General features: G+C 49.7%; 2 protein-coding genes across 5 annotated transcripts in view; one reads left to right on the top strand and one right to left on the bottom strand.

The window, feature by feature from the left end:
• The first annotated feature begins 546 nt into the window (after positions 1-546).
• Positions 547-18,746, top strand: fam189a2 (family with sequence similarity 189 member A2). Of its 3 annotated transcripts, none has more exons than XM_062454331.1 (12): positions 547-1,124; positions 8,947-9,003; positions 11,280-11,390; positions 11,595-11,714; positions 11,872-11,976; positions 12,282-12,415; positions 13,656-13,791; positions 13,986-14,031; positions 15,198-15,416; positions 15,663-15,976; positions 17,905-18,181; positions 18,286-18,746. In XM_062454331.1, the coding sequence occupies exons 1-11, from the start codon at positions 831-833 to the stop codon at positions 18,169-18,171; spliced, it is 1,803 nt and encodes a 600-aa protein (XP_062310315.1). In that variant the 5' UTR covers positions 547-830; the 3' UTR covers positions 18,172-18,181; positions 18,286-18,746. The 3 variants fall into 3 exon arrangements, with proteins under 3 accessions (XP_062310315.1, XP_062310314.1, XP_062310316.1); XM_062454330.1 differs by having other exon boundaries at positions 548-1,124; positions 11,869-11,976; positions 18,286-18,745; XM_062454332.1 differs by lacking the exon at positions 547-1,124 and adding an exon at positions 7,348-7,518 and having other exon boundaries at positions 11,869-11,976; positions 18,286-18,745.
• Positions 18,747-19,865: 1,119 nt separating this feature from the next.
• The window catches only part of apba1a (amyloid beta (A4) precursor protein-binding, family A, member 1a), a 47,103-nt gene continuing 39,531 nt past the window's right edge, over positions 19,866-27,437 (bottom strand). The window contains exons 8-14 of one of the 2 annotated variants that reach the window (XR_009929058.1): positions 27,180-27,365; positions 24,393-24,572; positions 24,042-24,254; positions 23,847-23,966; positions 23,334-23,474; positions 20,219-23,100; positions 19,866-20,187 (exon numbers count right to left, since the gene is read on the bottom strand). Coding sequence is in view for 1 of the 2 variants with exons in the window: in XM_062454396.1 (XP_062310380.1) it covers positions 23,029-23,100; positions 23,334-23,474; positions 23,847-23,966; positions 24,042-24,254; positions 24,393-24,572; positions 27,180-27,365 (912 nt within the window). In the remaining variant the exon portion in view is untranslated. Of the gene's footprint in view, positions 23,101-23,333; positions 23,475-23,846; positions 23,967-24,041; positions 24,255-24,392; positions 24,573-27,179; positions 27,366-27,437 lie in introns of both variants that reach the window. The other variant, XM_062454396.1, reaches the window with a different exon arrangement.

The raw sequence follows: 27,437 nt of genomic DNA, 5'->3' as shown, positions 1-27,437 counted from the left end.
TCTTCCCCGCTCGCCTCAGGGTCCTCGAGGTGCTCATATGGTAGACAGGTGAACAAAGGTTAATTGAAAAGCCATATTAGATTAAAACAGAAATCACGTTAGAGGGCAGGGAGGGACGGGTTAGCAAAGACATCCTTGTCAGACCACACCCGCAGAGAATGGACAGATGGAGGTAGCCTAGATTAAAGTAAAACATATTGTTCATAAACCTGCATGTGATGTCGAGTCACATAGATAAGCCTATCAGTCGCCCTATGTAGCTAAGCTGCATGGCAATATGGAACTTTGGAAAACACTGTCGATTAATCCACAATACTAAACGACGCATTAAACAATTCACACGTCGCCTTAATGTAACAGACGAATAAACGTATTTATGTCGATAAATGAGTGCCTTGTTACTATGCAAAACCCTGTCTTGTCTTCCACGTCGCTATTTGTTCCATTTAAGAGGTGAATTCGAAGTGCAGCAGTTAAACTCCGCTTCTGAGTGCACGCGCGCTCCCGCGGCCAGGTGGGGATAAGTGCCTTGGCAGTTGGCACGACACAGGTCCGCCCAGTTCCCACGCGACCTGCTTTCCTCCGCCCATTTTGTCCCGCAGCCAAAATATGTGAAACGTAAGACGAGACCCTAGTCACCGAGTAGTTATTTTAAAACTTCAATCTGAGACACTTCGGTTAGACCATGGCAGCTGTAGCCGCTAGCTGGTCGAAACCCGCGGATGGATTCACGCTTTAGTTCATAACATAAAGGAGAAAATGAGAATACGCCTTCCCCGGTTTTATCCAGGCTTGTGGCTAGTTGTTGTTTTACTGGACGTGCTTCCCAAATGTCTCTCCCGGTAGTTCTCCCCGGCTCCTGTTGCGCCGTTACCGGTGCTTCGCTGGCCTCTCAGTGGGCAGAGCCTTCATACAGAAGCCGACCCCGTTGTATATCCAGCTCTCGCATGCCGGGGTCTCAGTCGCGGATCATCCCCGCGCTACTCCCCGGGCGCCCGCTGCTCTCCCTCGGCTTGCTGCAGCTCCTGCTCGGGTGCTCCATGGTCGCGCTCTCTTTCGGAGCATTGTCGCTGAGCAGCTCGCCCCCCATCCGCAGCTCGTGCCCCTTCTGGGCTGGCTCTTCGGTAAGTTTTCTTTTTTTGAAACTCACGGCAGACTGCTTCATGTTAGCACGGTTCCTACGAGATCCGCATGTGTTCCACACTATGGTCAACACACTAACAGTGTACTATCACTATCACAGTGTAGCATTGGGGTTGTGTTTCAACTGTCTCTATACAGGCTCCACTTGGTACATGGGCGCCAAGTGTAACTACCCCTCACAATAAAGAACTAGTTTAATGATATTATAACCTACGTATTGTATGACTGAGAGAAGCAAGCACCTAATAGGCTATATTCTACCGGAGGACTCAATTGTCAATCCCATGTACTGCTCTAGCACTTCACCCTTGCTCCCCTCTGCCGACACGCAAACAAATACACCGCACACACGCACCACCTCCCCACACACTACATGCTTGAACCTATGGTTCATGCATCAACAGGTAGTTTACGTATTCACTACGAATGGCGTTAAAATAAGCTCTAATGTTGAAAATGGCAGTATTTCTGCAGTACTAAGACATGGCTCTTTAACATGTACTTCTCATATTGCTGTGAGATATTACATTGTCCAGCGTTGGTGACGTCACATCACTGATGGGTCATTATGACCTGTGTGTTGTGATGTGTATGCCAGCCAGGGTCATTATGACCTGTGAGTTGTGATGTGTATGCCAGCCAGGGTCATTATGACCTGTGTGTTGTGATGTGTATGCCAGCCAGGGTCATTATGACCTGTGTGTTGTGATGTGTATGCCAGCCAGGGTCATTATGACCTGTGTGTTGTGATGTGTATGCCAGCCAGGGTCATTATGACCTGTGTGTTGTGATGTGTATGCCAGCCAGGGTCATTATGACCTGTGTGTTGTGTTGACTCTACCCACCCATTTGGAATCCCTTTCCCTCGGATGCGAGTTGTTAGGGTTAGGGTTAGGGTTAGGGTTAACAACACGGTCCTGTAGTCTAGACGTTGTGTTGCTCCAGTGGCTTGTAAAAATGGCAATGATATGTTGATGAGATTTAGGTTAAATTACCTACCTGTTCTCGATTGCAGAAGTAACAGAACCCTATCCCAGCTAAAAAGTTCATTTCAGCCTGTGAAGGATTCACTCCTAACCATGATCAGAATCAGAATCAGAATCAGAATGGGATTTATTCGCCATGAAAGTTTGCACAGACAAGGAATTTGCTTTGGCAGGAAGGTGCATACAATAAACATATACCTAAAATTTAAATATGTGGACTATCTATACTAAGGGTACATAAACTAGCAGTACTAAGTGGGATTAGAATAGAATTAAATATACAATAAAATAAAATATAAGTTGCCGTAAATTACAATATAAAATACAAATATTACAAAAAATACAAATGTACAAGATACCATTTTGTAATGCAGTGCAAAAAGCAGTGTGTTTTAAGCAGGAAGTTATTAGAGTCAGTGTGGTCCCTTGGCCTTGTTGAAGAAGCCAACAGCGGAAGGGAAGAAACTGTTTTTGTGGCGTGAGGTATTGGTCCTGATGGACCGCAGCCTTCTGCCGGAGGGGAGTGACTGAAACAGGGAGTGTCCAGGGTGGGAGGGGTCGGCCACAATCTTCCTCGCTCGCCTCAGGGTCCTCGAGGTGTGCAGGTCCTCGAGGGTAGGCAGATTGCAGCCAATCACCTTCTCAGCAGTGCGGATGATACGCTGCAGTCTGCTCTTGTCCTTGGCAGTGACATCAGTGTACCAGACGGTGATGGAGGAGGTGAGGATGGACTCAATGATGGCTGAGTAGAAGTGCACCATCATTGTCTTTGGCAGGTTGAACTTCTTCAGCTGCCGAAGGAAGTACATCCTCTGTTGTGCTTTCTTGATGAGGGAGCTGATGTTCAGTTCCCACTTGAGGTCCTGGGAGAGGATGGTGCCCAGGAAGCGGAAGGACTCCACAGTGTTGACTGGGGAGTCACACAGGGTGATGGGGGTGAGTGGGGCTGTGTTCCTCCTGAAGTCCACAACCATCTCCACTGTCTTAAGAGCATTGAGCTCTAAGTTGTTCTGGCTGCACCAGGTCACCAGGTTGGCCGCTTCCCACCTATAATCAGACTCGTCTCCACCAGAGATGAGCCCAATAAGGGTGGTGTCGTCCGCAAACTTCAGGAGTTTGACGGACGGATGACTGGAGGTGCAACTGTTGGTGTACAGGGAGAAGAGCAGAGGAGAAAGGACGCAGCCCCGAGGTGATCCGGTGCTGATAGACCGGGAGTCAGAGACTTGTGTTCCCAGCTTAACGCACTGCTTCCTGTCAGACAGGAAGTCTGTGATCCACCTGCAGGTGGAATCAGGCACGTTCAGCTGGGAGAGCTTGTCCTATGATGATGGTGGTGTGTGCTTTTTGTGACCTTTTAACCCTTGTGCTGCCTTCGGGTCACTTTACCCAATACAAAAACAAATAAAAAGCATTTTCTTTTAACCTTCGCGCTGTGGGGGGTGTGAGACAGCCCGATGGTTAAAAGAAAATGCTTCACTTTATTTTTGTATGAGGTAAAGTTGTGGCAACATGTGGGGGGCTCACAATGACCCTTGATGATAACACAAACATGACCTAGGGAGTGGGGCGGGATGTAATGGTTAAATAAGTGCCTCTCATTGTCCAACAATCTTTTAGGCTCCACACTCGCATCACACCACTCAGTTGAAGCTCATGGGCGAGTACTGCAGATGATCAGCAAGCCAGAAGTGAGGTATTCTCAGCATGCTGAATCCAGGATTCTGGGGACTAGTTTAGCAGGGGTTTGGAATTGCTGTGTCGGAACTGCTTGTCTTTCTAGTTTTCTTGTCTGTGTGTGGGTTACTTATCACCTGCAGTACTGGTCTGTGTGTGGTTACTTATCACCTGCAGTACTGGTCTGTGTGTGGGTTACTTATCACCTGCAGTACTGGTCTGTGTGTGGGTTACTTATCACCTGAAGTACTGGTCTGTGTGTGGGTTACTTATCACCTGCAGTACTGGTCTGTGTGTGGGTTACTTATCACCTGCAGTACTGGTCTGTGTGTGGGTTACTTATCACCTGCAGTACTGGTCTATGTGTTGGTTACTTATCACCTGCAGTACTGGTCTGTGTGTGGGTTACTTATCACCTGCAGTACTGGTCTATGTGTTGGTTACTTATCACCTGCAGTACTGGTCTATGTGTTGGTTACTTATCACCTGCAGTACTGGTCTATGTGTTGGTTACTTATCACCTGCAGTACTGGTCTATGTGTTGGTTACTTATCACCTGCAGTACTGGTCTATGTGTTGGTTACTTATCACCTGCAGTACTGGTCTATGTGTTGGTTACTTATCACCTGCAGTACTGGTCTATGTGTTGGTTACTTATCACCTGCAGTACTGGTCTATGTGTTGGTTACTTATCACCTGCAGTACTGGTCTATGTGTTGGTTACTTATCACCTGCAGTACTGGTCTATGTGTTGGTTACTTATCACCTGCAGTACTGGTCTATGTGTTGGTTACTTATCACCTGCAGTACTGGTCTATGTGTTGGTTACTTATCACCTGCAGTACTGGTCTATGTGTTGGTTACTTATCACCTGCAGTACTGGTCTATGTGTTGGTTACTTATCACCTGCAGTACTGGTCTATGTGTTGGTTACTTATCACCTGCAGTACTGGTCCCTGTACCAACTCTAGCTGTCACACTCCCCAGGACCTGTTACAGACGAAAGGTCAGGCCAGTTCGGTGGAGATTTTGCAACCCCAGATTGTAGCGTGGTGCCTCCCTCACATATGGAAGCGCTTAGTCTTCCTCCTGCTGGGCTGCTGGAGAGACCAGAACTGGGTTAGTCTTCCTCCTCCTGCTGGGCTGCTGGAGAGACCAGCACTGGGTTAGTCTTCCTCCTGCTGGGCTGCTGGAGAGACCAGCACTGGGTTAGTCTTCCTCCTGCTGGGCTGCTGGAGAGACCAGCACTGGGTTAGTCTTCCTCCTGCTGGGCTGCTGGAGAGACCAGCACTGGGTTAGTCTTCATCCCGCTGGGCTGCTGGAGAGACCAGCACTGGGTTAGTCTTCCTCCTCCTGCTGGGCTGCTGGAGAGACCAGCACTGGGTTAGTCTTCCTCCTCCTGCTGGGCTGCTGGAGAGACCAGCACTGGGTTAGTCTTCCTCCTCCTGCTGGGCTGCTGGAGAGACCAGCACTGGGTTAGTCTTCCTCCTGCTGGGCTGCTGGAGAGACCAGAACTGGGTTAGTCTTCCTCCTCCTGCTGGGCTGCTGGAGAGACCAGCACTGGGTTAGTCTTCCTCCTCCTGCTGGGCTGCTGGAGAGACCAGCACTGGGTTAGTCTTCTTCCTCCTGCTGGGCTGCTGGAGAGACCAGCACTGGGTTAGTCTTCCTCCTGCTGGGCTGCTGGAGAGACCAGCACTGGGTTAGTCTTCCTCCTCCTGCTGGGCTGCTGGAGAGACCAGCACTGGGTTAGTCTTCCTCCTGCTGGGCTGCTGGAGAGACCAGCACTGGGTTAGTCTTCCTCCTCCTGCTGGGCTGCTGGAGAGACCAGCACTGGGTTAGTCTTCCTCCTCCTGCTGGGCTGCTGGAGAGACCAGAACTGGGTTAGTCTTCCTCCTCCTGCTGGGCTGCTGGAGAGACCAGCACTGGGTTAGTCTTCCTCCTGCTGGGCTGCTGGAGAGACCAGCACTGGGTTAGTCTTACTCCTGCTGGGCTGCTGGAGAGACCAGAACTGGGTTAGTCTTCCTCCTCCTGCTGGGCTGCTGGAGAGACCAGCACTGGGTTAGTCTTCCTCCTGCTGGGCTGCTGGAGAGACCAGCACTGGGTTAGTCTTACTCCTGCTGGGCTGCTGGAGAGACCAGAACTGGGTTAGTCTTCCTCCTCCTGCTGGGCTGCTGGAGAGACCAGCACTGGGTTAGTCTTCCTCCTGCTGGGCTGCTGGAGAGACCAGCACTGGGTTAGTCTTACTCCTGCTGGGCTGCTGGAGAGACCAGCACTGGGCCGGGGAGAGAGGGGAGATGAGGACACCAGGGTAGTACATCTGGAGAGACTCCAGCCCCTACAATCCCCTGCAGCAGCACAGGAAGCAGACAGCTGTGTCCTCAGTTAGGAGGAGCGTCTGTTACACACCTCATCCTCTCACCCCCCCCCTCATGCCCCCCTCACACCTGATAGGTCACTAACAAGCCTAGATATAAAGGTCCATATGAACTGACCATTTGGAACATAAACGTAAAAAGGCAGAGTTTTCCTATCAGTGTTTGGGACCGTGTGGTAGTGTGTAGTTGTGTGTGTGTTAGCAAACAAACCCAGTGTGTGTGTGTGTGTGTGCTCAGTGTTTGTGACCGTGTGGTCTGTATAGCTGGGTTAGTTCGTTATTTAGTTAGTTAGTGTTGTGTGTTGTGCTGGGTAGTGTTGTGTTGGGTAGTGTTGTGCTGGGTAGTGTTGTGTGTTGTGCTGGGTAGTGTTGTGCTGGGTAGTGTTGTGTGTTGTGCGTTGTGCTGGGTAGTGTTGTGCTGGGTAGTGTGCGTTGTGCTGGGTAGTGTTGTGCTGGGTAGTGTGTGTTGTGCTGGGTAGTGTTGTGCTGGGTAGTGTTGTGCTGGGTAGTGTTGTGCTGGGTAGTGTGTGTTGTGCTGGGTAGTGTGTGTTGTGCTGGGTAGTGTGTGTTGTGCTGGGTAGTGTGTGTTGTGCTGGGTAGTGTGTGTTGTGCTGGGTAGTGCTTGTGTTGTGCTGGGTAGTGCTTGTGTTGTGCTGGGTAGTGCTTGTGTTGTGCTGGGTAGTGCTTGTGTTGTGCTGGGTAGTGTGTGTTGTAGTGTGTGTTGTGCTGGGTAGTGTGTGTTGTGCTGGGTAGTGTGTGTTGTGCTGGGTAGTGTGTGTTGTAGTGTGTGTTGTGCTGGGTAGTGTGTGTTGTGCTGGGTAGTGTGTGTTGTGCTGGGTAGTGCTTGTGTTGTGCTGGGTAGTGCTTGTGTTGTGCTGGGTAGTGCTTGTGTTGTGCTGGGTAGTGTGTGTTGTAGTGTGTGTTGTGCTGGGTAGTGTGTGTTGTGCTGGGTAGTGTGTGTTGTGCTGGGTAGTGTGTGTTGTAGTGTGTGTTGTGCTGGGTAGTGTGTGTTGTGCTGGGTAGTGTGTGTTGTAGTGTGTGTTGTAGTGTGTGTTGTGCTGGGTAGTGTGTGTTGTGCTGGGTAGTGTGTGTTGTGCTGGGTAGTGTGTGTTGTGCTGGGTAGTGTGTGTTGTGCTGGGTAGTGTGTGTTGTGCTGGGTAGTGCTTGTGTTCCAGAAGGCTCTGCTGTTCAGTGATGAGACATGAACCCGAAGCAGCATGTTCCTGATTATCCTCGACCCAGAATAGTCTGGATATTTCTGTCTGAGGGCAAAGTCAGGGTCTCTCTGTCTCACAACCGCATTCTTCATGGGACAACTGTTCATCCAGCACAGCCTCGGTAGGAACCAACAAATGTGTGTGTGTACATTCTCACACAATTGTGTGAGAATCTACACTTGAATGTGTCAATTGTGTTCACATACGACGATTCAGTTGAAACGAAGCGCTATTTGAGCAATCCAACTATGCGAGGCAGTATCATATCCACAATACAGGCGGAGTAGGGGGCCGGGGGCAGGAAACAGCAGCAGAGATGATGCTCCCGGTAACGGGCTGCTCTCATCCAGCAGCGCGCTAGCCGGGATTAGCTGCTTTGTTTACAGATGTTTATCATAGCAGCGGCTCAGCGGGGCCACAGCCAGACTCAGTTCACACGATGTGAAAGGCGTGTATGTATTGGAGAAACAGGGAGTGCTTGTGTGTGTGTGTAAAATTAGTAACCCTAACCCTAACAACTGCATGTTGTAGAAGAAGATTGAAAAAGCTGTGAAAGAAGATTCTGCTGTGTGTGTAAACGGGTTGGGAATTGTGTGTGTGAATCAACATTTTGTACATATGTTCCATTGTGTTTTTGTTAATGCTCACCATGTTTTTGCCTGTTCCTTTGTGTGTATAAATTAGTGGTGGGCATAGATTAAATTTTTTAATCTAGATTAATCTCACTGTAATCTTGGAATTAAAATGTCTCATTTGAATTCCGCCAAAGGCATTCAGAATATGTGTGCTACGCAAATAATGACTAAAAGTAAGTCCTTGAGAACGGGTTTCTCAAGCCAGGTGGCGCATTAGACCAGGAGCTCATCTCCTGTTTCCAAAATGCATCACAAACTGCTTGAGAAAGCTGTTCTACTATGATAATTGGTGATGAAAATAAATTATGTTCAATAAGATGTACTTGTGTTTATTAACTGTTTATTAGATTAGTTAGCTTGGCTGATAGAGCTGTGCTGACGGGCTTGCCTCGGTTGCACTCAAACGCGCTACATCAGTGCTTGGCCCGGCATCTTCCGCATTAGCTAAGGGATGCTTTGCGTTTAGGTGGTATTTGAGACTGGAAGAACTCCTACAGTAAACTAATTCCGCATAGCACAAGGTGCAAACAACCTTAGTCTTGTCGAGGTTTCCATTGGGAAGCTTCTTAAAAATACATTTACCCTGAAGCAAACCAGACGGCTTCATAGCTGCATCCATGTTAGCACGTCACGTTTGATGTGATAATTTCATACACAAGGCATACACACAGGTTCGAAGACTGGTTCTCGCCCCCTACAGTGCAATTCGGCTAGGTATACATCCGCGCTAAAATATCAAGGTGAAAGTCATCATAGCTTGCGTAGTATAGACCCAACTCCCAACCCAACTTTGAGAATAGATTAACAGCGATATTTTTTTTATCGCTGATAAGAGTCGCAGCGCATTAACGCCGATAACGGCCCACCACTAGTATAAATGCTGTTGTGTGTCTCTATAAATGTTGTGTCCGCAGGTGATCCTATCAGGGATTGTGGGGCTCACAACATGGAGGCGCCCCATGCTGCTGTTGGTAAGTCAACACCTCAACACACCACCTCCCCACACCTCCCCACACCTCTTTCCACACCTCTCCCCAACTCCACACCTCTCTCCACACCTCTCTCCACACCTCTCCCCAACTCCACACCTCTCTCCACACCTCTCCACACCTCTCCACACCTCTCCCTAACTCCACACCTCTCTCCACACCTCTCTCCACACCTCTCTCCACACCTCTCCCCAACTCCACACCTCTCCCCAACTCCACACCTCTCTCCACACCTCTCTCCACACCTCTCTCCACACCTCTCCACACCTCTCCCCAACTCCACACCTCTCTCCACACCTCTCCCCAACCCCACACCTCTCACAGCATGCTGTCCTAGTCCTCCTCTGACCCCAGCCCTGAGATCACAGCATGCTGTCCTAGTCCTCCTCTGACCCCAGCCCTGAGATCACAGCATGCTGTCCTAGTCCTCCTCTGACCCCAGCCCTGAGGTCACAGCATGCTGTCCTAGTCCTCCTCTGACCCCAGCCCTGAGATCACAGCATGCTGTATTCTGAGCCCTTGAACTTTTTACTGTGTTAATGCACAAGCCTTTTCTTTCTGTTAAAAGTGTGACTCACTAGAAACACTAGAGATGCTTCTGTATAGTCGGTGGAAACAATGTAAATATGATTTTCTTTCAAGCATGGAAAAGAAGACCTCAGTGTATGTGTACAGTGTCACCGCCCCCTGAAGTTGCTGATTGCTGAAGGGCTTGAATCTGGAGTCGAGTTGTCTAGGCTGTAGGGTGTGGGGGGGGGAATGTTTGTGTGTGGGGGGGGGAGTGTTTGTGTGTGTGTGGGGGGAGGGGGTGAGAAAACAGGAGGAAGAAGGGGAGGAGGAGGGGGGGAGAGGAAAGAAGAGGAAGAGGGGGAGGAATGGAAGGGGGGGGTTGTTAAGGAAACGAGTCAAAGAGAAAGGCAGTTGTTTTGGTTGTTGGTTTAATTCCAGAGACTTTTAGTCTCTTAACCAAGAATGTGTGTTTGTGTAGTGGTCTAACCAGCAGTCTAGCAACTAGTCAGGTGACCCCCCCTTCCACACACAACCTCCCATACACACTCTCCTACACACACGCTTCCCAACACACACACGCTTTAGCGTGGAATGAGGTGAAACAATGACTCATTATCTTCCCTATATTCTCTCTCTTTTTCTTTGTCACACCCGGAAGTAAAAACAATGCCTTCCTTAGCCCATATAACTCATATACGCACACACACACACAAACGCACACACACACGCACACACAGAGACAGTGGCACCAGTCCCCTGGTCCTGGCAGCCACAGGCAGGGTTGATGGTTCCTCTGGTCCTGGCAGCCACAGGCAGGGTTGATGGTTCCTCTGGTCCTGGCAGCCACAGGCAGGGTTGATGGTTCCTCTGGTCCTGGCAGCCACAGGCAGGGTTGATGGTTCCTCTGGTCCTGGCAGCCACAGGCAGGGTTGATGGTTCCCCTGGTCCTGGCAGCCACAGGCAGGATTGATGGTTCCCCTGGTCCTGGCAGCCACAGGCAGGGTTGATGGTTCCCCTGGTCCTGGCAGCCACAGGCAGGGTTGATGGTTCCTCTGGTCCTGGCAGCCACAGGCAGGGTTGATGGTTCCTCTGGTCTGATGGAATTAGTTTGAAGTAGGCTCAGCATTACAACTTTCTTTTTAAAACAATTAATACCACATTTGCCTCTAATGTATCTCTATGTACCCCCCGAATGAACATGGCTGCTCTAACCCCTCTCTCCTCCCCCCCAGGTGAACATGGCTGCTCTAACCCCTCTCTCCTCCCCCCCAGGTGAACATGGCTGCTCTAACCCCTCTCTCCTCCCCCCCAGGTGAACATGGCTGCTCTAACCCCTCTCTCCTCCCCCCCAGGTGAACATGGCTGCTCTAACCCCTCTCTCCTCCCCCCCAGGTGAACATGGCTGCTCTAACCCCTCTCTCCTCCCCCCCAGGTGAACATGGCTGCTCTAACCCCTCTCTCCTCCCCCCCAGGTGAACATGGCTGCTCTAACCCCTCTCTCCTCCACCCCAGGTGAACATGGCTGCTCTAACCCCTCTCTCCTCCACCCCAGGTGAACATGGCTGCTCTAACCCCTCTCCTCCCCCCCAGGTGAACATGGCTGCTCTAACCCCTCTCTCCTCCCCCCCAGGTGAACATGGCTGCTCTAACCCCTCTCCTCCCCCCCAGGTGAACATGGCTGCTCTAACCCCTCTCTCCTCCCCCCCAGGTGAACATGGCTGCTCTAACCCCTCTCTCCTCCCCCCCAGGTGAACATGTTCGTGCTCCTCTCCGTGGTGTGTGTGCTGCTCAACCTGGCTGGCTTCATCCTGTGCTGCCAGGGAGCCCAGCTGGTCTCCAGCATGTCCTCCTGCCAGCTGGTCAGTAAGAGCTGGCGTGCTTCACTAGTCAGTCTAGGTGTGTGTTACAGTAGTAGTGGTGTGTGTGTGTTGTAACGTGTATGTGTGTTGTAACGTGTGTGTGTGTTGTAATGTGTGTGTGTTTAGGTGTGTCTGTGTTGTAACGTGTGTGTGTGTGTTGTAACGTGTGTGTGTGTGTTGTAACGTGTGTGTGTGTTCCTCCAGAGCGAGGCGGGGGATGCGTGTCTCTGCTGCCCCCTCCCCCCCTCCTCGTCCTGTCCTGAAGACAAGCTGCTGCTGCTGCACCCTGGACACTCCTGCAACACCATGAAGATCCTGCTCAAGGTACACATGTATGCTGCTCTATGTAGAAGTGTGTGTGTGTGTGTAGTTATAGGTGTGTGTGTGTGTGTGTGTGTGTGTGTAGTTATAGGTGTGTGTGTGTAGTTATAGGTGTGTGTGTGTGTGTTTCTCCTGACGACCCCCCGGTGTGTTCCAGAAGGTTCTGTTTGCGCTGTGTGCCCTGAACGCCCTCACAGCGGCCGTGTGTCTGGTGGCCGCCGCCCTGCGCTACCTCCAGATCCTCACCTCCCGCCCACCCTGCCTGGTGAGCAAATCACATCTCTCCTCCACGGCACGGTAGCCAATCAGGTTCCTCCTCCTCCAACACAGTAGTTGGTGGTAGTGATGGGTATAGCTCAGCTCAGCAGTGGTTAGAGCATTTGACTACAGATCAAGAGGGCGCAGGTTAAATTCCCCCTGCACATTAGTTTGGATACAGAGTCTGACATGAATACATTAACTAACGACAAGATCATTTTATGAACTAATGTCTTGAAATAATAAGTTCATATCTGGTGTGTACGTGAATATGAAGCTTTCATCATGTGACCTGTCGCCTCTTTCCGATAGGACGAGCCTCGTTCAATAGCAGAGGAGGGGGAGGAGCCAGCACCCGTCCCCGACCCAGATGAGTTTGTCCCCCCGGCCCCGCCCCCTTCCTACTTCTCCACCTTCTACTCATACACACCCCGCCTGGCCCGCCGGTAAAACTCACTCACACACACACTCACACATACACTCACACATACACACACATACAGGTCATGGTTTGGTTTTGTATGTTATCAGTTCCGTGTTTCAGGATGTTTGGTTGTGTGCGGTTATCAGTTCTGTGTTTCAGGATGTTTGGTTGTGTGCGGTTATCAGTTCCCTGTGTTTCAGGATGTTTGGTTGTGTATGGTTATCAGTTCCCTGTGTTTCAGGATGTTTGGTTGTGTACGGTTATCAGTTCTGTGTTTCAGGATGTTTGGTTGTGTGCGGTTATCAGTTCTGTGTTTCAGGATGTTTGGTTGTGTACGTTATCAGTTCCGTGTTTCAGGATGTTTGGTTGTGTGCGTTATCAGTTCTGTGTTTCAGGATGTTTGGTTGTGTGCGGTTATCAGTTCTGGGTTTCAGGATGTTTGGGGACAGGTGCGGTTATCAGTTCTGGGTTTCAGGATGTTTGGGGACAGGTGCGGTTATCCGTTCTGTGTTTCAGGATGTTTGGTTGTGTGCGGTTATCAGTTCTGTGTTTCAGGATGTTTGGGGACAGGTGCGGTTATCCGTTCTGTGTTTCAGGATGTTTGGTTGTGTGCGGTTATCAGTTCTGTGTTTCAGGATGTTTGGGGACAGGTGCGGTTATCCGTTCTGTGTTTCAGGATGTTTGGTTGTGTGCGGTTATCAGTTCTGTGTTTCAGGATGTTTGGGGACAGGTGCGGTTATCAGTTCTGTGTTTCAGGATGTTTGGTTGTCTGCGGTTATCAGTTCTGTGTTTCAGGATGTCTGGTTGTGTGCGGTTATCAGTTCTGTGTTTCAGGATGTTTGGTTGTGTGCGGTTATCAGTTCTGTGTTTCAGGATGTTTGGGGACAGGTGCGGTTATCAGTTCTGTGTTTCAGGATGTTTGGTTGTGTGCGGTTATCAGTTCTGTGTTTCAGGATGTCTGGTTGTGTGCGGTTATCAGTTCTGTGTTTCAGGATGTCTGGTTGTGTGCGGTTATCAGTTCCCTGGTTATCAGTTCTGTGTTTCAGGATGTTTGGTTGTGTGCGGTTATCAGTTCCCTGGTTATCAGTTCTGTGTTTCAGGATGTCTGGTTGTGTGCGGTTATCAGTTCCCTGGTTATCAGTTCTGTGTTTCAGGATGTTTGGTTGTGTGCGGTTATCAGTTCCCTGGTTATCAGTTCTGTGTTTCAGGATGTTTGGTTGTGTGCGGTTATCAGTTCCCTGGTTATCAGTTCTGTGTTTCAGGATGTTTGGGGACAGCGTGATGCCCCTCCCTCACGTCTCCAGGATCAAGGGGGGGGAGGTGTTCTGTCCTCTGGACCCGCCCCCTCCTTACGAGGCGGTTGCTGGCTCCTCCCCCTCCTGTCCCCTACCTGTACAGGTACATTACCACCAGCAACACTGTGTACACACTGTAAACATACATACATAGATAAACTATATACAGTACATCTATAGTGTACTGCTTGCTGTGATATAAAAAGGTGAGCGATTGCTTTTATAAAATGGTCACGAGGTATGGCAATATGAAAGTAGTAGACATAGTGTGTTTGACGATGTGTCTCCTGTCTACAGGAGGCAGAGATGGATCTGGAGGAGCAGAGAGAGGGTGCAGGGCCAGGTAGGAGCCTCTCTGGAGAACATGACACAGCCCAGCCCGACTTGTAGCTACACCACAGACATGGGCCTGCTGTAGTTCTCTCTGTGGAAGTAGAGCTGTAGTTCTCTCTTTGGAAGTAGAGCTGTAGTTCTCTCTTTGGAAGTAGAGCTGTAGTTCTGTCTGTGGAGCTGTAGTTCTGTCTGTGGAGCTGTAGTTCTCTCTGTGGAGCTGTAGTTCTCTCTTTGGAAGTAGAGCTGTAGTTCTGTCTGTGGAGCTGTAGTTCTCTCTGTGGAGCTGTAGTTCTCTCTGTGGAGCTGTAGTTCTCTCTGTGGAGCTGTAGTTCTCTCTGTGGAGCTGTAGTTCTCTCTGATGAGAACAGGACATAACCCTGTCTCTGCGTCATGCCTCTCCACTGTGCCAGTTCCATGTATTTATTTTAGTCTCAGATGCTACATTCCCACCCCCTCTCACTCTCTTGACATGTGGGCTTAATGTGGACACAGGATCGCTCTGGTCCAGAGAGAGAGAGAGAGCAGGAGAGGGAGAGCAGGAGAGAGAGAGCAGGAGAGAGAGAGAGCAGGAGAGACAGAGAGAGCAGGAGAGACAGAGAGAGCAGGAGAGACAGAGAGAGCAGGAGAGACAGAGAGAGCAGGAGAGACAGAGAGAGCAGGAGAGACAGAGAGAGCAGGAGAGACAGAGAAAGAGAGAGAGAGAGCAGGAGAGACAGAGAGAGCAGGAGAGACAGAGAGAGCAGGAGAGACAGAGAGAGCAGGAGAGAGAGAGCAGGAGAGAGAGAGAGAGAGAGAGCAGGAGAGAGAGAGCAGGAGAGACAGAGAGAGCAGGAGAGGGAGAGACAGAGAGAGCAGGAGAGGGAGAGACAGAGAGAGCAGGAGAGACAGAGAGAGCAGGAGAGACAGAGAGAGCAGGAGAGACAGAGAGAGCAGGAGAGACAGAGAGAGCAGGAGAGACAGAGAGAGCAGGAGAGACAGAGAGAGCAGGAGAGAGTGAGAGAGAGAGAGAGAGAGAGAGCAGGAGAGGGAGAGAGACATGTTTGGGTGTCTGGCAGCTCACAGGAACACACTTCTCTGTTCATGTCTTGTGTTATTTTATGATGTGTGGAATGTAAGAAATAAAGACTTGAGATGGTGGTGGAACGGAGGTTTATTATCTGTCTGTTTGTCTTTCAGAGGGCTGCCCCCCTGTCCCCCTGCCAATGGCCCATTCACCCCCCCACCCAGGGCCCCTACCCTCACCCCCCCTGCACCACCCCAGACCCCCCCAGGCAAGGCCCCGACCCTCCTCGCCCCCCCTGGGACCCCTCCAGCCAGGGCTGGTGCCCCCCACTCAGTGCCATCGTCTCCACAGGTCCAACAGTGACCCGGTTCTAGTGGACCTGGCAGCCAAAGGTAAAGGGTGTGTGTGTGTGCAGACACATTAGGAGCTCTGCAGATATATATATATATATATATATATATACATCCAGATATATATACATCCAGATGTCCCTGAATGTCAGCATGTAACAGAGTTCCACATATGTGCACTTACACTACTGACATGTTGACCCCACCCCCCCTTACCTCCACACTACTGACATGTTGACCCCACCCCCCCTTACCTCCACACTCAACTCACACACTCTTTCCCCCCAGTCCTAAGCTGCGAAGCTGCAAAACGGACCACAGACTCATCCACCCAGACCTCCCAGTCCACCCTAGCCCCCCAGCCCCAGATGGTGACCCTCCGCAGGGGCCCCAGGGCACCGAGGCGCCCCCGGCCCTCCTCCATGGTGGACCACCAGAGCTACCGGCAAACCCAGCAGCTGGTGAGCCGCTTCCTGGAGCAGCCGTCAGCGTGCGGGCTGGCCCCTGAGGTGCAGGAGCTGGTGGACAGCATCCGCAGCGTGCTACGCTCCGACCAGGAGCACATGGAGGAGGCTGTGCGCTGTGCTAGCTACATAGAGCAGGTGAGCAGACCCTGTGCGCTGTGCTAGCTACATAGAGCAGGTGAGCAGACCCTGTGCGCTGTGCTAGCTACATAGAGCAGGTAAGCAGACCCTGTGCGCTGTGCTAGCTACATAGAGCAGGTACGCAGACCCTGTGCGCTGTGCTAGCTACATAGAGCAGGTAAGCAGACCCTGTGCGCTGTGCTAGCTACATAGAGCAGGTACGCAGACCCTGTGCGCTGTGCTAGCTACATAGAGCAGGTACGCAGACCCTGTGCGCTGTGCTAGCTACATAGAGCAGGTACGCAGACCCTGTGCGCTGTGCTAGCTACATAGAGCAGGTACGCAGACCCTGTGCGCTGTGCTAGCTACATAGAGCAGGTACGCAGACCCTGTGCGCTGTGCTAGCTACATAGAGCAGGTAAGCAGACCCTGTGCGCTGTGCTAGCTACATAGAGCAGGTAAGCAGACCCTGTGCGCTGTGCTAGCTACATAGAGCAGGTAAGCAGACCCTGTGCGCTGTGCTAGCTACATAGAGCAGGTACGCAGACCCTGTGCGCTGTGCTAGCTACATAGAGCAGGTGAGCAGACCCTGTGCGCTGTGCTAGCTACATAGAGCAGATGAGCAGACCCTGTGCGCTGTGCTAGCTACATAGAGCAGGTACGCAGACCCTGTGCGCTGTGCTAGCTACATAGAGCAGGTAAGCAGACCCTGTGCGCTGTGCTAGCTACATAGAGCAGGTGAGCAGACCCTGTGCGCTGTGCTAGCTACATAGAGCAGGTACGCAGACCCTGTGCGCTGTGCTAGCTACATAGAGCAGGTACGCAGACCCTGTGCGCTGTGCTAGCTACATAGAGCAGGTACGCAGACCCTGTGCGCTGTGCTAGCTACATAGAGCAGGTGAGCAGACCCTGTGCGCTGTGCTAGCTACATAGAGCAGGTACGCAGACCTGTGTAGCAGTCGGAAATCCTCAGGGGGGACACCCTCAGCTCCAGTCAACTGTGGGTGGGAATCGAACCGGCCATGTTGCAACTCCAAGGCACCTGTTGCCTCATCATAGTTCGCATTAACTACGAATGAGCGATGTCATTCACAATGTGACCGATTAAGGACATGTGTTCAAGATGGGAGCAAAAGCTGTTGAGAAAAACAGAACCAACGAATTCCAAATAGATCCAATTTATCTGGTGGTATTGGTCATGTGATCTTATTGCCAATCAACGCAAACATGGCCAGGTGTGTCTCAGTTGTGTGGGTGATTGTGAGCAGTATAGATATATATCTTAGGGGGTTAGTTAATGCGAACTATGATGAGGCAACAGGTGCCTTGGAGTTGCAACATGGCCGGTTCGATTCCCACCCACAGTTGACTGGAGCTGAGGGTGTCCCCCCTGAGGATTTACGACTGCTACAACTGGGGTTATGCGACCCAGTTGAATTTTTGTAGAGGACCCCAAACTCTACTCAAACGTAGAGTAAAGATGATTTTAGATATAGATCAGTTGTATGTACAAGCACTCATGAATGATGATGATGTGGTCATGCCTGTAGGGGAAGAAAATAATGGAAAAAAAAATGACAAAATGACAAAAAATGATTAACAGTCAATGTTTGCTAAGAAGTACATACAACTGATCTGTATCTCAAATCATCTTTACTCTATGTTTGAGTGATTAATAGCAGGTAAATATTGTTCAGTAATGCCACCCCCGCCCATGACTTCCATCTAAGCCAAGCCTGTATGTAGACCATGTTAAATGAAAGCAGAGCAGGATCTTACACTAGACACACTAGAGCTCCAGGTTGGGACTACTCACCTGGCACGTGTGGACGCGAGGTCTCTCTGGTACATGACCTGCTGGACTGGTCAACTACTGTTGGTTGCTGGTCCAAGGTGCAGGTTTAATGTTCAGGTTATTTATTCAGTATGTTGGTACCCTCCTGCAGGTGATCACAGGATCAGAGACGGTCACTCCAGCCAATCAGATGCCACTCCTCCCAAGACTAGGCCCCGCCCCCCCACAGGCAGGCTCCTCCTCCCAGACCCTCCCCCTGAGGAAAAGGCCGGGGTTGCTGCACCTGCACAGCTGCGGAGACCTCAGCACCTTCACCTGGGCCGAGCTACGGGGGGCGGGGCCAGGGGCCGGGGGGTCACGCCTGGACCATGAGCGCCCCCATAGTCTGATTGGTGTGTTCAGAGAGACTGTGCTCTGAGGAATCCTACCTGGCCATCCTGATTGGGGTGTTCAGAGAGACTGTGCTCTGAGGAATCCTACCTGGCCATCCTGATTGGGGTGTTCAGAGAGACTGTGCTCTGAGGAATCGTACCATTCTGATCACACAATCTCTGGTAGGGCTGCAGAGCTACTCTTGAAGGGGACAAACTTTCAGCAAAACTCTCATGGGTCACACAGTCTGCAAAACAGGCATTGTGTGTTGTGTGCATATGTTTGTTTTTTGTTTTTTAAAAGTGGGAAAAGTGGGTTGCTTCGAGAAAGAGATTAACTTTGGCACCTTATACCCAGACAGTATCACACCAAACAGGTCTTCAATGATGTTACACCTGCTAATTTAACATGGATCAACATCGATGCTCATGTTGACATTCAGATATTTCTGAATAACAGACTATTACTTTAATCCCCCCCCCTTTTAAGTATCTTATTAACAGTTATATAAAGGTGGCTTAAAAGAAGTTTAGCACATGCTGCTAACACCAGCTGTGTTGCACTGAACACTAAGACTCCATGCTGAACACTAAGACTCTCCATGCTGAACACTAAGACTCTCCATGCTGAACACTAAGACTCCATGCTGAACACTAAGACTCTCCATGCTGAACACTAAGACTCTCCATGCTGAACACTAAGACTCTCCATGCTGAACACTAAGACTCTCCATGCTGAACACTAAGACTCTCCATGCTGAACACTAAGACTCTCCATGCTGAACACTAAGACTCTCCATGCTGAACACTAAGACTCTCCATGCTGAACACTAAGACTCTCCATGCTGAACACTAAGACTCTCCATGCTGAACACTAAGACTCTCCATGCTGAACACTAAGACTCTCCATGCTGAACACTAAGACTCTCCATGCTGAACACTAAGACTCTCCATGCTGAACACTAAGACTCTCCATGCTGAACACTAAGACTCCATGCTGAACACTAAGACTCTCCATGCTGAACACTAAGATTCTCCATGCTGAACACTAAGACTCTCCATGCTGAACACTAAGACTCTCCATGCTGAACACTAAGACTCTCCATGCTGAACACTAAGACTCTCCATGCTGAACACTAAGACTCTCCATGCTGAACACTAAGACTCTCCATGCTGAACACTAAGACTCTCCATGCTGAACACTAAGACTCTCCATGCTGAACACTAAGACTCTCCATGCTGAACACTAAGACTCTCCATGCTGAACACTAAGACTCTCCATGCTGAACACTAAGACTCTCCATGCTGAACACTAAGACTCTCCATGCTGAACACTAAGACTCTCCATGCTGAACACTAAGACTCTCCATGCTGAACACTAAGACTCTCCATGCTGAACACTAAGACTCTCCATGCTGAACACTAAGACTCTCCATGCTGAACACTAAGACTCTCCATGCTGAACACTAAGATTCTCCATGCTGAACACTAAGACTCTCCATGCTGAACACTAAGACTCCATGCTGAACACGGGCCGGGGTCAGGGTCAGCCAAGTACCTTTTATTTTATAACGATTCCTTTAAAACTTCACCTATGTGGAGAAATTCTTTCCGGGCTGGTTGTTCTTTTGTCGAGTCTGAACATGTTGGTTTCAATTATCCAAACTGTAGTCCAGCAAGTGTGTCAGTAAACAGGAAGTGTTCAACCCCCAAAATATATTTTTAACAATCAGGCAACAACATCTTTCTGCGAGTAGTTTATTGTTGTAAATACTGTTACAAACAATCCTGTGCTGACACAGCAATGTAACGTCACAGAAAAAAAGTTAGCAAATAAATTAACATTTCCATTGCTGTACAGAAAGTGTATTTTTCTTGTTTCATCATCATTAGACACATCGACAAACAATTTGTTAAGATTAATTACATTCAAAACAAGTGCATTTATAAACGCTACTTAGTCAACTCCCCAGTCGCATGTGGTCAGTCCTTGATGATCCCAACCAATACTAAGAAGTTCTACGTCAGACTTCCTGCCAAAGACTCACGTACTATGTCACGTACTATGTCTGTACAGCTAACATCGTTCTACACAGTCAACATGGTTCCTAAATTAATTCAGAATCGCTTTGAGGGATCTTGCCTACAATCTGAATTTTTCCACATTATTTCATCAAAGCTTGCTTATATGGTCAATCCAAACTCAACACACAAAAGCCATTAGAAGTATATACCTATATATATATCATATATATTTATGTCTATAATGTTTCCAGCTGGTTTTGGTATTTAACGTGGAGTAAAGGTGGTCACGCCACACACACTAGAAGCAGGGAGGACACCGCTGCACCTCCTCCATTAACCCAAGAACAATGCTAGAAGGTAATATGTTCTATGTCACTAAGCTAATAAAAAGTACAGTAATGGTAATAAGGCCAAAATGAGCTTCTGGGATATGATTTGGACAATCAGATGTTGAGTCCCACAGGTGGGCAGAGGAAGAGGCCAACATGTTCACCTTGTGGCAGTGTAACCGTAGCGACCACAGACATGAAGATGCAGCAAAGTAACAAGTGCCTCCTCAGCCTTCCAGCCTTACACTACTCTGAAGACACCAATATTTTTGTAAACACGGGTCTGGAGAAATTTCTGAAGTAGGAAGTGACATGAGTAAGCAGGATGTGAGCTAGGTGGTCAAGGTCAAAGGTTGTATACAAACCTTAAAGCGGAAGCTTCCAGGAAGTAGTAATGTTAGTGACAAAGCAGGCAGCCTATATGACATTTGCAGCAGGAAGTACTTTCATGTCTCCAAGCACAGCAGCAGTTAGGGATGAATTGCATTGTTTACAATTTCACACGATCCTTGGAAGAAAGTTCCGAAGATTCTACAACAACTGAACCCTAGGGTGGTCAGTAGGTCATGTGACCTGTCCATCTATTTCCTATGCATCAATCTCAGTTTAATATTGTAAAACCACATGTATGCTAAAATATTAAAATTTCACATCTGTTAAACTGAGGAATATATATTCTTACAGGTATGGCAATCCTCGGACTTTCCAACATTAAGGGGTACTAGCCAACCATCATAACAGTGGAAATCATCACTTCCTGGATGAGTGGTCTATACAAGGCAGTAACAAGAAGGATCTAAGTACCCAACATCCATCCACAGGAAGTTTCCAGGTTCTTCTAAGTCGAGCAGATTTAGTTACATGCACTCACAAGACAGCAATCTATTCATAGCAGGGTGACATCGGCGGATTCAGTTCTAGATCTGCAATGAGGGAAGTCTAGTCTTCTAGAACGACAAGCATACTTCACTATGGTTCCTACGTCAGGACCTTGAGGGACCTCAGAGTTGATATGCCTTTTCAGTACCATCAGTCCATCACAGTTGCAAAATAATACAGTTAACCCTTGTGTTATCTTCGGGTCATTCTGACCCATCAGTCATTGTGACCCACCGTCGTATTGCGACAACTTTACTGCATACAAAAACAAAGTGAAGCATTTTCTTTTAACCGTTGGGCTGTGTCAGACCCCCCACATTGCGAAGGTTAAAAGAAAATTATTTTTATTTGTTTTTGTATTGTAAACACAACAATGGTTCGTTATGAACCTTTGGGTCATGTGACCCGAAGGCAGCACAAGGGTTAAATACATAAAGTTTCTCCATCCTTCAAGTATAGAAAATGTGTTCCATTTGTGCACAGATTCAACAGTTCTCTGGCATAAATAATCAAATTTGAATGAAATCTTTAAAACAAAAAAGTTATTCTATATTAAATAAATATCTAATTTCTACATTGAAAATATAAAATAATGTAAAACATTGACATTGCACTTCAGAGGTGGTAGCTAAATCAACCTGTCTACATACACCTTCCTGATCAGAGACTAAGACCTGTTTTGTGATTTTGAACAAGTTTTCTGTTTGTACAAAATGTACTTCTCTCTTTGCAACTACTCAAGCTTCTGGTGCTGAGCATCCTGCCTAACCTCCAGCAGCGTTCAAGTGAAGACAATTAGGCAACATTTTGTACTGTTACACAAAGACGCAAAGCCATTCCAAGTGTACACAGCAGCCTGAGCCTGAAATCTGGGACTCAGATTAGCAGGGGACCAGGGCCTGTCTTCCAAGATGACGTGTTTCCAGGTGAACGTGAAGACGTAGAAGATCTGATTAGATGTTTTTCCTTGAAAAGATGCTTCTCTGGGAAGACAGAGCTCAGAGGAAGGTTGTGAGACATTTGGTTTGCGTAGCGGAATGTTCTGGACTTCCATCAGACGGATGGGTTAGGGTTAACCTGGCCTGGCAGACGGATGGGTTAGGGTTAACCTGGCCTGGCAGACGGATGGGTTAGGGTTAACCTGGCCTGGCCTGGCAGACGGAAGAGAAATGAAGGAAAGCTTGTTGGACCGGACAGAAGCGGGCAGACCAAAACGTGACGGAAGAACAGACAGTTGGAAGGTTCTCGGTCTTTTCCAACAGACTCTCCATAGTTCAGGAATGTCTTTCATCAGCGCCTCCGAGTGTCGTAAAGGAATTAAAGAGCTGGAATGTGGTGAGGAGGACAGGACACTCGTCTGGAGTTTCACCCTCACTCTTTCTTCTGGATGTGGGGGAGGAAACAGAGTTACAGAGACAGAAACATCCAGCCCAGTGATGTATGGGAGATGCAGCCAAACTCCACTGCAAAAAAACACAATGTTTGGATAGTACAAAACAGCTGGACAGCTTTGAGGGTTAGGGCCAGGGTTACGGTTAGCTAACTTGTAAGGCTTGAGAAGCGCCAGTCTCTAATAGTAAGCTTGAAGAAGGGGGGCATGTTGGGGGGAGGGGGGGGCTGTTGGGAGGGTTTGTACAAGGACTCAAAGTTGAAAGGTTAGGGTTAGGTCATTCAGATGTAAACTGGTTGCTCCTGGGCAGTGAGCAGCCTGTACATGGCTGCTGGCATCGTCTTCATGTGTATCTGAGGAGCAGAGAGAGGGGGAGAGAGAGAGAGGGGGGGGAGAGGAAGAGAGAGAGGGGGGGGGAGAGAGAGGGGGGGGAGAGAGAGGGGGGAGAGAGGGGGAGAGGGGGAAGAGAGAGAGAGAGAGGGGGGGAGAGGGGGGAGAGAGAGAGAGAGAAAATTAAGAGCTAATAATCTGTAACCGAGGGTCATTCTTGTCCCCCCCATCAACCTCGTGACCCTTGACCTCTCACCTCTCCCACGGCATTGGACAGGATGTGGACGATCTTCTCGTGGGGCGTGGCTACCACACTCTGGCTGTTTATCTCAATGATGCGGTGGCCCACCCTGACCCCGCCCCTCTCGGCGATGCCCCCCCTCATAAGGCTGCAGATCTGGAGGAGGGGGGAAGCGGGTCTAAATGTTTTCAGTGTTCTTGGAATAACAGACTCGCTCTTACAGATGGCTAGCCTGTTCAACTACAACCTCAGTCATTTAAAACTACGGCTCCAGTACTGCTATATTCCTTCTCAGTGTCCAACAGAAGTTAGTCTACATACATTTAATAGAGAATGTTCATATGCAATGACTCCACATCATCTTAATTAGGACAACTTCCAAAACAGGAAGGATTAGGACACACAATGCTTCATCTGAAACTTGGTGAAGTGCTGACAAGGTGTCAACAGACAGCCATGTCAAAGCTGACAGGTTTGATTCTGTCTGACCGGCTCGTCTAAGCCCCACCCCCAGCCCTGGGTACCCACAATGCCGTTCTGCACGCTGAAGCCCAGCTGGTAGCGGAGGTCTGGGCGGCGGATGAGGACCGTGGTCACCGGGGGACAGCGGACGATGTTAAGCTGGATACGAGCCTGGTTCTTCAGACCCTGCGGAGCACAGCGCTCACTGTTATCATCAGTAGAGAACAGAGATAAAGAGAGAGACGGAGAGGGGTGCGTTACCTTGACGATGCTCTGGCAGGTGTTGATGGGGAGACCCACCAGGCTGGTCCCGTTGATGGACATGATCTGGTCCCCGATGTTCAGACGGCCTGACTTTTCTGCCGGCCCAGCATGCATCATGTTGGCAATGATGACGGTGGGCAAGATGGAGCCCCACCCACTCTCCACGATCACAACACCCAGAATCTCTCCCTTGGCCTTCTCTATGTACACCTGCGAGAGAGGACAGAAGAGAGGGAGGAGTTTGAAGCGTGACTAGTTCATGAATAAGATGTGTTTTCCAAGGCCTGTCTTCTGACAGAGTTCACCAGGTGTGACAGGACAGGTGTGAGGTTCTGGTCCCACACTTACATCTTTGCAGTTCTCAGATTTGGAGAAGTGGACCAGGTCGTCGTTGTACATGTCCTGGGTGTTGAGCAGGTCACTGTACTCCTTCTGGCTCAGGTCCTCAGGGTTGATCCCGTTGGCTCTCAGGAACTCCTGGTAGGCTACACTGAACGCCTGGCCGATGGACTGAGCTATGAGCTGAGCCTGGTGGGGAGGTATACACACAGAGTACAGTCAAAAACAATATGAAGACCCACCTAAACAAAAACAGTTTTTCACTGACTTTACAGAAGGCAGTAATAAGAAGGATCTACGAAGAATCAACATTTATTAACATAATGTTTCTTTAATAGAGACAGTTGGAGCAGCTCATCATGACTCCTGTGATCACGATGTGTGTGTGGTGTGTATGTGTGTGGTGTGTTAGTGTGTGGAGTGTGGTGTGTTAGTGTGTGGAGTGTGTGGTGTGTTAGTGTGTGGTGTGTATGTGTGTGGTGTGTATGTGTGTGGTGTGTATGTGTGTGGTGTGTGAAAGAGTGAGGCAGAGCCAAAGAGAGGGAGACAGTGAGAGCCAAAGAGAGGGAGACAGTGAGAGCCAAAGAGAGGGAGACAGTGATGTGTGAGAGAGTGAGGCAGAGCCAAAGAGAGGGAGACAGGGTTAGGGTTAGTGTGGTGTGTGAGAGAGGGAGACAGGGTTAGGGTTAGGGTGGTGTGTGAGAGAGGGAGACAGGGTTAGGGTTAGTGTGGTGTGTGAGAGAGGGAGACAGGGTTAGGGTTAGTGTGGTGTGTGAGAGAGGGAGGCAGGGTTAGGGTTAGTGTGGTGTGTGAGAGAGGGAGGCAGGTTTTAGTGTGGTGTGTGAGAGAGGGAGACAGGGTTAGGGTTAGTGTGGTGTGTGAGAGAGGGAGACAGGGTTAGTGTGGTGTGTGAGAGAGGGAGACAGGGTTAGGGTGGTGTGTGAGAGAGGGAGACAGGGTTAGGGTTAGTGTGGTGTGTGAGAGAGGGAGACAGGGTTAGTGTGGTGTGTGAGAGAGGGAGACAGGGTTAGGGTTAGGGTGGTGTGTGAGAGAGGGAGACAGGTTTAGGGTGGTGTGTGAGAGAGGGTGGTGTGTGAGAGAGGGAGACAGGGTTAGTGTGGTGTGTGAGAGAGGGTTAGGGTGGTGTGTGAAAGAGGGAGACAGGGTTAGGGTGGTGTGTGAGAGAGGGTTAGGGTGGTGTGTGAGAGAGGGAGACAGGGTTAGGGTTAGTGTGTGAGAGAGGGAGACAGGGTTAGGGTTAGTGTGTGAGAGAGGGAGACAGGGTTAGTGTGGTGTGTGAGAGAGGGAGACAGGGTTAGGGTTAGTGTGTGAGAGAGGGAGACAGGGTTAGGGTTAGTGTGTGAGAGAGGGAGACAGGGTTAGTGTTAGTGTGGTGTGTGAGAGAGGGAGACAGGGTTAGGGTTAGTGTGGTGTGTGAGAGAGGGAGACAGGGTTAGGGTTAGTGTGGTGTGTGAGAGAGGGAGGCAGGGTTAGTGTGGTGTGTGAGAGAGGGAGACAGGGTTAGGGTTAGTGTGGTGTGTGAGAGAGGGAGACAGGGTTAGGGTGGTGTGGTGTGTGAGAGAGGGAGACAGGGTTAGGGTTAGTGTGGTGTGTGAGAGAGGGAGACAGGGTTAGTGTGGTGTGTGAGAGAGGAAGACAGGGTTAGGGTGGTGTGGTGTGTGAGAGAGGGAGACAGGGTTAGTGTGGTGTGTGAGAGAGGGAGACAGGGTTAGGGTGGTGTGTGAGAGAGGGTTAGGGTGGTGTGTGAGAGAGGGAGACAGGGTTAGTGTTAGGGTGGTGTGTGAGAGAGGGAGGCAGGGTTAGGGTGGTGTGTGAGAGAGGGTTAGGGTGGTGTGTGAGAGAGGGAGACAGGGTTAGTGTTAGGGTGGTGTGTGAGAGAGGGAGACAGGGTTAGTGTTAGGGTGGTGTGTGAGAGAGGGAGGCAGGGTTAGGGTGGTGTGTGAGAGAGGGAGACAGGGTTAGTGTGGTGTGTGAGAGAGGGAGACAGGGTTAGTGTGGTGTGTGAGAGAGGGAGACAGGGTTAGGGTTAGTGTGGTGTGTGAGAGAGGGAGACAGGGTTAGGGTTAGTGTGGTGTGTGAGAGAGGGAGACAGGGTTAGGGTGGTGTGTGAGAGAGGGAGACAGGGTTAGGGTTAGTGTGGTGTGTGAGAGAGGGAGACAGGGTTAGGGTTAGTGTGGTGTGTGAGAGAGGGAGACAGGGTTAGGGTTAGTGTGGTGTGTGAGAGAGGGAGGCAGGGTTAGTGTGGTGTGTGAGAGAGGGAAACAGGGTTAGTGTTAGGGTGTATATCAGCTACACTCATGCAGCTTTGTGTGTGTGTGCGTGCATGCATGTGCGAGGAGTGTGTGGTGTGTGTGTGTGGTGTGTTAGTGTGTGGAGTGTGTGGTGTGTATGTGTGTGTGTGTGTGTGCATGTGCGAGGAGTGTGTGGTGTGTATGTGTGTGTGTTAGTGTGTGGAGTGTGTGGTGTGTATGTGTGTGTGTGTGTGGTGTGTTAGTGTGTGGAGTGTGTGGTGTGTATGTGTGTGTGTGTGCGAGGAGTCTACCAGTTCAGACAAACCAGGGGATCTTGCTGCTGTGATAAGTGCAGTGCATTCTGGGACAGCGGGGTAGATTGGTGGAGTCTTAGGTATGATTACATTTATGATGCTTAATTAAACCTAATAAGGACACAGTCGTTCCCATTTATCACGTTTGAATGTCAGAGCGAGAGAGAAAGAGAGAGAGACGGAGAGAGAGAGAGACAGAGAGAGAGAGGTGTAACAGTCAGTACACTCACGTCGTCAGACTCGAACACGTGGCAGATCATCTTGTACTGCCGTTTCTCCTCCTGCGCTGGCTCCGCCTCCTCAGCGCTGTCAGGGCCGTCGGGGCGGGGCATGCGGCGGCGGGCCATCAGAACCACAATGTTGCCGATGTCAGCAATGTAGGAGATGGTCCTGAGAGGGTGGTCCATCATGATGTCCTGCAGACATTTAGATTATATACATATATACATATATATATATATATATATATATATTACCAGTGGCAACTG

This window comes from Osmerus eperlanus, chromosome 28 (genome assembly GCF_963692335.1).
Source record: "Osmerus eperlanus chromosome 28, fOsmEpe2.1, whole genome shotgun sequence".
Lineage (NCBI taxonomy): Eukaryota > Metazoa > Chordata > Actinopteri > Osmeriformes > Osmeridae > Osmerus > Osmerus eperlanus.
This window is presented reverse-complemented; position numbering and strand designations above follow the sequence as displayed.

What these genes read in the sequence shown, in the direction of transcription:
- fam189a2 (XM_062454330.1), top strand. Translation starts at nt 831, where the DNA reads ATGTCTCTCCCGGTAGTTCTCCCCGGCTCCTGTTGCGCCGTTACCGGT. An exon ending in GGCGCCCCATGCTGCTGTTG is followed by an intron (nt 9,004 to 11,279) that starts GTAAGTCAACAC and finishes CCTCCCCCCCAG; the next exon opens with GTGAACATGTTCGTGCTCCT. An exon ending in CCTCCCGCCCACCCTGCCTG is followed by an intron (nt 11,977 to 12,281) that starts GTGAGCAAATCA and finishes TCTTTCCGATAG; the next exon opens with GACGAGCCTCGTTCAATAGC.